The 10,794-nt window shown below is 40.4% G+C and overlaps 1 protein-coding gene across 1 annotated transcript; it reads right to left on the bottom strand.

Moving 5' to 3' along the window:
* Positions 1-646: 646 nt before the first annotated feature.
* Positions 647-9,088, bottom strand: LOC117473243 (peptidyl-prolyl cis-trans isomerase C). Its single transcript, XM_034118771.1, has 6 exons — positions 8,868-9,088; positions 5,497-5,610; positions 5,063-5,156; positions 3,775-3,842; positions 3,494-3,610; positions 647-2,529 (listed from the first exon to the last, which is right to left on the bottom strand). Exons 1-6 carry the CDS (start codon positions 8,970-8,972, stop codon positions 2,401-2,403), a joined length of 627 nt encoding a protein of 208 aa, XP_033974662.1. The 5' UTR covers positions 8,973-9,088; the 3' UTR covers positions 647-2,400.
* Positions 9,089-10,794: the final 1,706 nt, after the last annotated feature.

The raw sequence follows: 10,794 nt of genomic DNA, 5'->3' as shown, positions 1-10,794 counted from the left end.
AGTTCCTCTTGTATTGGTGTGGTTTGGCACTGCACTGTAAACTAAAGACATGAGCTCATAACTAATAAACCGTTTGTCATAGTCTTGTGGGAGGCCTCACTGGTCTCAGTTACCTTTTCATTGAGGTTGTGTGATCAGTCAAACAAAAACATCTTGCCATGACTTGAAAGAAGAGAAAGTCTAAACATTGGTCCTCCACCAATCATAACTTGAGTCTTTTATGACCTGCGTTACACCACCAACATGAGGGTTAGCAAACAATTTTGATAGGGTCTTAAAGGACATCATGAGGTATCTCAGATATCACGTTGGTAATGTTCCCCTATGATAAACAACACAAGATAAAATCGTCTCCCATTTTTTTCCGACATTTATTATTTACTATTATTGTGTTAATATTATGCAGTGAACCTGTCTGCTATCCACATCATTAATGTCTTTTGAGTGTGAACAAAGAAAACGTAACTGATCAAATGTATTGAATATACCAAAAGTGTGAACCTTTGTTTGGAATTTCACGAATAAAAAAGGCATTTACGAGTTCTCAAAAATGATCTGGATGCTGTTTTAAACCATTTCACAGCCAAAAAACACAAATATGACAGAGACAGAACACGGACACCAAAATAACATCAAATACACATCCTGTTTTTTGCAACAGCATATTGTTTATTGTAGAAAACACACCTGTTGGCACTCTGCTTCTGTGGTTAATAAATAATGAAAACAGAACTCCTGATACGTTTGTTGAAGACATTTAAAATGCTACATTTACTTGATTAATATGACCTTCTGAAGTCCTGATGTAACCTTCAGGACTTTGCTAGATTATAATGCTACAGCGACAGTTTTGGTTGAATTGAGATCACAATAATCACTTTAACCAGTTAAACCCCACGGCAATGAGAAAAGGGAAAATAGATGTAACATCAAAAACAAAGTCTAAATAAGTCAGCAACAACACACAAATAACAACCTTTAAAATCATTGAGAGGACAGCTACTATATATTAATCACTACTTTGACACCTTTTGAACATTTTCTTTCCTGTGCAATTTGTGCTGTAGTTTTTGCAAACATGATATGGTGGATAATGCATCAGGAAGATCTCAATAAAATAAAAACATAAAAAGGACCTCTGTATGTTCAATGATGGAAAGATACAAAAAAAAGTATTGCAAGATTGAGTACTTGCTACAAAGTTAGTTTTTTGCATATGTTTGTGAACAGCAATTTAATTGAATATACTTTGATATGATGCATAGAAAGTGCAAGCAAATTTGGAGATTAAAGAGGAGCTACATACTGTATTTAAGTGCAAGTTTCCATGATGTTGGTCATGTTTGAGGTCACAATTCATTATTAAGATTGTAGATGGTCTACCTGGCACCATCTACTGAATATGCAAGTATGCTAACGTATTAAACATGAACCACAGTGAACCCGATGAATATGGACTACTCCTCTCTGCATACAGTGTGTCATTATTGACTGAAAACCTCATATCATCAAATTTGTCGTGGTTGAATTGGAATGCTTATATATCAGGGGTCCTATTACACAGGTAAATAAAAGTGAATAGCCCAAAAAATCTATTTACTTTAAAATAAAATAAAAGTAAATACGGAGCAAAATTGGCTCTTATGTGGATTTTTTCTCTTAGTTATATGATTTTCTAATTCCATTAGAGTGTATTTCCCCTAAAATCACACCTCAAGGCTAATTCTTTTCAAAACTAGTTTTCGTTTGAGTTGGCAATTTTGAAGATATAAGGCTTTTAGCCAACCAAAGAGTGTTTTCCTTCGAGTCATTTTGTGTCATTTAACCTCAATTACTTTTAGAATGTTTATATATAAATCGTTCCTCCCTTCACAGACAATTGTTTGACATCACAGTGTGATATGTTATAACAAAATTAATACATCTGTAACTTATATTATCTCTGTAGAAATCAGTCTCAAATTGAGATTATTGTAACAAAAACAAGTGTTTGATTGCAAGCTAGCATTAGCCAGCCTATTGTTAGCTTGATACAGCTAGATTTTTTACTTGCTAACGTTTAGCATGTAACATTTAGCCTGGATTAGAAGTCATATGTTAGCTTGTTAGCATGGTAACATAATAGCATTCAGTGTAAAATGCTCAATAGCTTGTTTTTTTGTTACCAACTCAAATTTGAATTGAATGCTCTGTCAGTTTATAAGCTTTGCTCAGGCTTTTTTGATCAAATGTTTTCAGGGTTTAAATACTCATTTCTGATACATAGCTTGTTGGTGTTAGAACCTTAACATGCAAAACTTATAATGTCAACATGTTAATTTAGCAATCTGGACATGTGATTGATCACCAGTTTATAATAATCACATTCTGTCCTTGTAGTTAACTGTCTCACAGTGTTGTCTACCAGCCCTCCACCTCCACCACGAAGGGCTCTTTGACGGGGATCCTGCCGCTGTTGACGACCACACACTCGGTGTACGGCAGGTTCCTATCGTTGGTGTCCTGGAGCTCGATGGTGTGAACCACAGACTGCCAGAGTAGACGGACAGAAGCAGGTTAGAAACACTCAATAGAGATATATTTATAGGTCGCCAGGAAGTATTTTATAGGAGTTTCCCGTAATATGCAGCATGCAGTATTTCTCCATAACTGCACACGATCGATTGCATTGTTCTGCTAACATTTCGAAACTTGACCATTTTATTCTTTGTTCTGGTTCTCTTTATCCTTAAGATAAACTTTTCTAAAAACAGATAACGGAAGGGTTTTTTTTTTATTTCAATACATCTGATGCTGCTTATCTAATCCGGATATTGTACAAGAAGTAGTATTGAAAGAAGTATTTGAATCCTTTACTTAAAAGTACTAAAGCAACACTAACTTAGTAAAAGTACGAAAGTCTTATCAGCAAAATGTACTTAAAATATGAAAAGTAGGTTGTAGTTAAGTTTATTTATCTACAGCAATGGATCATATTGTATAAGATTTTCATATTTAAAGGTGGGGTAGGTAAGTTTGAGAAACCGGCTCGAGATACACTTTTTGTTATATTCCATGGAATGCTCTTAACATCCCGATAGCAATGAATATCTGAAGTGCTTTGACAAAAAATCCATACAAAAATGTCATCTGTGGAAGCCGTAGTACTGTAAAAAGCACGACCAATCATTTTAGCCGGCCCGGCTAAAATAACTGGATGGCCTACCTGGCTGTCAGCCTTCCATCTGTGCACAAACTTATCTCGTGCCCTCATTGGTCATGTGCGCGTTCGTGTGTGTTGGAGGAGGGGCTCTGTAAGGAAGTGGCAGATTTTCTCCGGTTGTGTATTTTCAAATTCTAGTGCACTCGAGCTGGTTTCTCAAACTTACCTACCCTACCTTTAATTAGCTTTGATGCTTTTCTGTGAGAATCATGTATTTCTAAAATCCAATCTGAAAATCCTTTTCAGATTGTATGCAGCCAATTTATGAAAAGAGTTTGAGGGGCCACCCACCATCCCGTCCAGGACTTTGCCAAAAACCACGTGTTTCCCGTCCAGCCACGGTGCTTTAGTAGCCAGGATGAAGAACTGCGATCCGTTGGTGTCTGGACCCGCGTTTGCCATACTCACCTGGTGCATAAACACACACACCCACAACATTCTCAATTCCATACATCACATCATCATTGTTTTGACACATAATGTTTAAATCACCAAGCCATACCTCCCATAAACAAATGACTTTACAAAAGTGTGTTATTCCTAAATATTGAGGTCATAAACTGTTAGCTCACCCAGCCTGTTCCCAAATGCTTCAGTTTGAAGTTTTCATCGGCAAAAGTTGTTCCGTAGATGCTGTGACCTGGAGGGAAAAAGCTTTGTCAAGTTCAGGTGGTGTTAAATATTGCATGAAAATGTAAAACAACATAATATTGGCTCCTTGGCCTGTGTGACGTTAGCAAAAAGGTTCAAATATGTACAACTGTAGCTAGTTGGCTCTGATGTGATTGGTCAACCGCTGAGAGATGTCTTGCCCCTTAGCCTATAATGTACAATGTGTTGGAGCGCTAACAAATGGAAGCGTGACTGTTACATAATGATGTCATTATGTTACGTATGTAAACAAAGGAATCCAATAGAGGCGTTTCAGGCAGGGAGTGTGTGGGAGAGAAACACCCTCTGAAGGGAACTTTGGGACTTTTGCCTTTGCAGACCATTTACATGCACTAAAACCTATATAACACACTACAGGAAAGGGAAAGGCCTCTTTAAGAAGTCACTTTTGGGGCATTTCCACCATGGCGCGGAGCGCGGTTTAAGCGTGCCGTGTCGTGCCGTGTCGTGCCGGGCCCGTTTTTTGGTTGCGCTTCCACTAGGCCTAGTTCCGGCCCGGGGGTACTTTTTCACCTCTTTTCTGGCCCGACAAAATCGTGGTTCTATCGGGGCCAACAAACAGGGCTGAGTCGGGCTGAGTATGCTAAACTAGAGAGAGAATCGCTGACAAGGAGGCTACAACTACAACAAGATGAACATATTTGACCGTGATTTAATTGTAATACACGTTTCAAAATGATGCCGAAGTAACAACATACTGATACCGGTTAGTAAAAACCATGAATGAATGCTTTGGCAAGTTTGCAGACAGACGGCAGGCGAAAAACCTTTTAAAATGCGTGTTTTCTAGATGGAGATTGGCTAAGCTAACTCAATATATGCTCCGACAGTCCACACTCACAACAACGGCCTATACAGACATAAATAAAGCAGCGACTGTATTCACCATGACACAGGCAGTCTGTGGTTTGTACTTGTTTAACTTTTGTCTAGTTTCTGAACATATATAAGGAGCTGTGAGCTCTGAGTGCTAACAGCTAACGGCTGTGTTGTTTTTCTGGGGTTCTCATTGAAGATGACGTCACGGCTACGCCTACACTGCGTTACTATAGTAACTACCCCAGTTCCTAAACTGTAATGGAAGCGCAGCATGAAGTGAGCCGGCCCTAACAAGGCCCAACGCGGCCTAGCAGTACTGAGCGAGGCCGAGGCCGACCGTGTGGTGGAAATGCGCCATTTGAGTCTCACCTCCAGTTCCATCTCCAGCTGTGAAGTCTCCTCCCTGGATCATGAAGTCCTTGATGACTCTGTGGAACTTTGTCTCTTTGTAGCCATAACCTTTCTGCAGAGACACACATGACGAACACAATGACCAACACACATTCACAGAAAGTAGGAACATCACAGCACACACCAGACTCAACAGCAAGAAGAGTATAGAGGAAGTTAACACAAAACTGAAATTTGGTTCAAGGGTTTACTCTTTTTTGTCATGTCAAAGGCTTTTTGAGTGAAATCTATGTACAGTAACATACCTAGATATTTCACAGAGTTTAGAATTAAATATATATGCTGCATAAACAAAAATGACAAGTTGGGAACTTGTCTAAAATATTGCAATGGAATATATGAAACAGATGTAAAAGTTATGTGTATGTATGCGTGTGTGTCTGCACGCCTACCTCTCCGGTTGCTAGGGCGACAAAGTTATTGACAGTGAGTGGGACGACCTCCCCAAAAAGGCCGATGACGATCCGCCCCACCTCATGACCTCCGACTGTAATATCAAAAAACACCTGGACACACACACACACACACACACACACACACACACACACACACACACACACACACACACACACACACACACACACACACACACACACACACACACACACACACACACACACACACACACACACACACACACAGCACACACACACACACACACACACACACCACACACACACACACACAACACACACACACACACACACACCACACACACACACACACACACACACACACACACACACACACACACACACACACACACACACTAATCAGAGGTGTACTATAAGGGATACATAGATTTGTTTTTGTTTAATTTTTCTACTCTGACATTTAAAAATAAATGTTAAATATGCAAATGTTTTACTTAGTAACATTAATCTGCAAATTAGACAACGGAAAGCACATTTGATTAAATACTGCACTTATGTAAACATGTTAAGGTACTTGTAGGTATTCCTGCTACTTTGTACTTAAACTTCAATACTTACATAAAAGGTGCATGTATGTGATATTTGTGATTAATAACCAAGAAATATAATAAACAAATAAATGATGATCAAATTAAATCAATAACACTTTTATAAATCCCGGGTTGGAACTCATTAGCTAACCAGCTAAATCTAAAGTTCCCTTTGCATGAAAATTACTTTTACTTTTGGCTCTTTTAGTATATTTTTATACTTTTGTATTGGTGACATCTTGAATAAAGAACTTTTATTTGTCACATCACTATTTCTACTTAGGCAAAACATGTTAATATTTAATTTTGTGAGGACAATTTAACAATTTTCCTTTAGACAGTGAGTGTGCACTCAGTAATATTATTCTCTAATGTTGTCTCTTTAATCATCATCCTTTCACAATAAAACCATGAGACGACAAGCCAAGGTCAAATCATAAAATGATAACGTTATATATGAATCCATGTAATGCATTAACCTAATGTAAGCACTAAATAAATGTGCTATCGTATACATGCACTGGGTGTGTGCGCGTGTGTGCATGCATTTGTACGTGTAGTCGACTACGTGTAACAACGACCTACAGGCAAACGCACTGCGCATTAAGAGTCATTTGAATGGACACGTGTACGTTGTGTGTTTGTGTGTGTGTGTGTGTGTGTGTGTGTGTGTGTGTGTGTGTGTGTGTGTGTGTGTGTGTGTGTGTGTGTGTGTGTGCAGACCCGGCGCCAGAACAAATCTACAGAGAGGGCATATGATTTTCATGGGAGGGCACACACAAACCGTCATGCGCCGCGGCCATTGTCAACGCCAGAGATTTTCTTTTGGGGGTGCTGTGGGGTAGCTTGACGTTTTCATAGAGGGTACTGCAACACTCCCCAGACGCACACAGTACACCCGCGACTGTTACAATGAAGGCTCGATAATCAGCTCACGGCATAAAGGTGTAAGCAGGGGTAAAGTGCTATTTTTTTCAAGTGGGGGGCGGACCTCACCTCCTCTAGGGTTTTTTTAAAAAAAAAATTATATTGAAGTTAAAAGCATCAATCTGGTCAACCCAGTCTCACGGCATTTCGTGTTATAGTCACGACATTTAATCTATTGATTCACCAACACCAACACGATTTTCCCCTTTTTTTCGTGTCACACAGAACGATTTTAAAAGCAATGTATTTCTATTGGTAGTATGTTTCGTGCCTGCACCACGTCTTTTTGTCCGGTCGGGTCTTGGAAGACCGGAAGCTGTGTGGTTCATAAAAACATGTTCTTACTCAATATCAAGCCACGATTATTGTTTTTATTTTAAATCGTATAATGTCGGACTTTTTTTGCCGTCTGTGAGGAAAATAAATGGGGCTCAGAGCCTCAGAATACTGAAATCTTTTTTTCCTTCTAATTTATTATTATTTTCTAAATAACACACTGTTATTTACTCAACAATAACACACAATTATAATTTTTTTGTTTATTTGTTTAATTCTATAATCTCGGGCTTTTTTGGCGTCCGTCAGGAACTGAATTTCAAAATAAAATAACCGGAAACAGACGTAGGCCTATATGGGACATTTCAAGCATCATTGCGATACACACCCACTGAACTGATTACCCAAGATCCTCAGCTATGGTTTAAGCTCGGTGATTGGATGTTTTAGCCGCAATGCACGTTGGGATATGGTGTTAATGCCATATGAAATCCGAAAAACATTTCGGAGTTTATGATGGCCGAAGACACTACACTACCCATAATCCTCAGCTATCGTTTGGGACTACAGTCCCGTTGCTTGAAAAACCCCGTGATGAATCTTCAATCTCTGGGATTGGATGTTGGAGTGGCAGTGCGCCAAGGTTACGCCGAGCGTCAAACAGCTCTTTGAAATGGAACAAAACCACAATAATCGTGGCTTGATATTGAGTAAGAACATGTTTTTATGAACCCACAGCTTCCGATCTTCCAAGACCCGACCGGACAAAAATACGTGGTGCAGGCAAGAAACACACTACCAATAGAAATACATTGCTTTTAAAATCGTTCTGTGTGACACGAAAAAAAGGGGGAAATCGTGTTGGTGAACACGAATCAATAGATTAAATGTCGTGACTATAACACGAAATGCCGTGAGACTGGGTTGATCTGGTGCAAAATTAAGAGATCTATGGATACATCTCTCAACACCATATGAAACAGAACTGTAAACAGATTTTCTTTTTCTTTATGGATATTTTACAAATCACTCACCTTTTAAACTGTATTCTTGTTTTACTATCATATAGTATTTCATACCTGTTTTTCATTTATCACTCTTATATTACTATCTGCATCACATACATCGTAGCATTAAAGTTCACAGTTTATTTATAATTTACATTTTTTAATATATATATTTTTAATTTTTATAAATAATAAAAAACGTGTTTATTGGGGGAGGGCAGGAATGTCAAATGGGAGGGCCTGGCCCTCCCACGGCGCCGGGTCTTTGTGTGTGTGTGTGTGGTGTGTGTGTGTGTGTGTGTGTGTGTGTGTGTGTGTGTGTGTGTGTGTGTGTGTGTGTGTGTGTGTGTGTGTGTGTGTGTGTGTGTGTGTGTGTGTGTCGGTCCAGTCCTCCCCCCGATGAGAGCGTTTACGTCGTCTCTCAGTGTGTGCGTGTTTGTAAGCGCACGCGTGTGCTCACTGTCAGTCATTATCCACGCTCCGGCGGCACGAAAGAATACGCCACTGCACACGGAGCGGGGGGAGACAACAACACTCAGTTCTTACATTATTGCTAACACAGCGTCTCTAGGGAAATCTCATCACCCACCTTCTCGGTGACTTTCGGTCCTGTCCGTGAAGCTGCGCCGGACACCGAGTGCAGACAGGCGGCAGAGAGGAAGAGCAGAGCGGGTACCATCGTCCGGAGCTCCATCTTGAACTGCGGTTACAGGGCCCTGCTGCTGGGAGTAGGGGGTAGAGGAAGATGATGAAATCTCAGCGAGTCAGAGCTACAAGGCTGGCCGGGAAACAGCGCTCCAAATTCGGCTATATCATCAGAGCACTTCCCCCTGTGGGCTGGACCTGAATCTAAGCCCCGCCTACTGAGAAAAGAAAAGAGGAGAGGAGTTGAAAGGAGATAAGGAGATAAACGAGAGAAGAGGCGTCACTTGAGGAAATAATGTGAAGAGAGGGTCCAAGGAAAGAAAACAAGACTATGACAGGACAGGACAGGACAGGAGAGGAGAGGAGAGAACAGTAAGGATATTGAAAGAGGGGAGGAGAGGAGGAGGAGAGGAGAGGAGGTTAAAGAAGAGATAAAGTGAGGAGCGGAGATAAGAATATTAAAGGAGATGTGAGGGGACAGGGAGAATATATAATGACAGGAGAGGAGACACGGAGAAGAAAGAAGCCAAGGAAACGAGATTAAAGGAGAGGAGAGAAAACAGGTACACAGTATTTGAGTACGAGGATAAGTGGAGGAGAGGAGATAAGGATATTTAAGGAGATGAGAGAAAAGCAGATTAAAGAAGAGTAGGATTTAAAATATTGTAAAACAAAAATAAATGAATAAATAATACCTTTAAAAGTGAATAAAAAAGTAATATAATTAATACAAATGTAAATTATAAAATAACGAATTAAAACTAATTTATTAAATTATGTCACATTTTCTAAATACAAAAAACATCTTGATTTATTTGTATATTGTTTTTAATCTATTCAATGTGCATGTTCCATTTCTAATGAAAATATCCTTAAATATAACCCGCAACGCCCCCAAACAAACGATATGATAAGAGAGAGAGAGAAAAAACATGTTAATGCTTTGAGTCACTGGTTCCCAACATGTGGATTGACACCCTCCAAGAGGTCTCATGATAAATACGAGGGGGTCATGAGACAGAATAGAAGGAAAAGCATTGCTGAAACACAACTGATCCCTCGACTCAAATAAAGGTTAGCAGTACTGTTTGTGTCGACCTTTAACATCCTGAGCTGATGGAAAAAATAACAGCAGTGTGTTTGATCATTTGTAGAAACAAGCAGAATGTCACACCTGTCAGCCTGCAAACACCTGGAGCATCATACAAGTACATCATTATACTGAGATCTAAGCCTCTAAAACTCACCATAAATATATGCATTTATTTAAAGTCTAAATAACTGTCGCATAAGGATGGCTCTTTTCCCTAGCCTGAGACCTGATAAACAAGCTCGGAGCGCAGCGCGACGGCGAGACGGAGGGAGAGGCGCCGGTACGTAAGTCCCATGCCTGAAGCGCCCTCCACTTCTTCGGCCCACCCCGCGGGACCGGCGTACCGGCACTCACGGGGTCGGGCTGCCCGACCTCGGCAGGCTCAGCAACAGCAGAGAACCGCCGGGTGGGGCGCTCCACCATCACGCAGCTGACTGGCGGGGGGAGGAAGCATCTCAGCGGGTCTCTCCACCTGGGACGCTAGGGTGAATCCCACCTCCTCCCTGTATAATGCTCAGATCCCTGTTATTAGAGTGACTAATAAAAAGAAGGTTGATCTGTATCCAAGTCTGAGTGTCGTTTTTTTTTCATAATCCTGCACTCACACACATTGTTGACTGTACATATTCCCCACTCGCTACCCCAGTTGTTGCTCCTGTAAAGGAGATAGCTAGTGGGCATGCGCAGATGAGAGAGATAACAGGGGCTTTTTGGTCTGCGTTTTACTGTCAGGGAACACACTACTGGCTTATATCAACCTTATTGGCCACAGCGGAGA

This window comes from Trematomus bernacchii, unplaced genomic scaffold, assembly GCF_902827165.1.
Source record: "Trematomus bernacchii unplaced genomic scaffold, fTreBer1.1, whole genome shotgun sequence".
NCBI classification, from domain to species: domain Eukaryota; kingdom Metazoa; phylum Chordata; class Actinopteri; order Perciformes; family Nototheniidae; genus Trematomus; species Trematomus bernacchii.
Note: the sequence above shows the minus strand (reverse complement) of the source record. Positions and strands in the feature narration are given on the sequence as shown.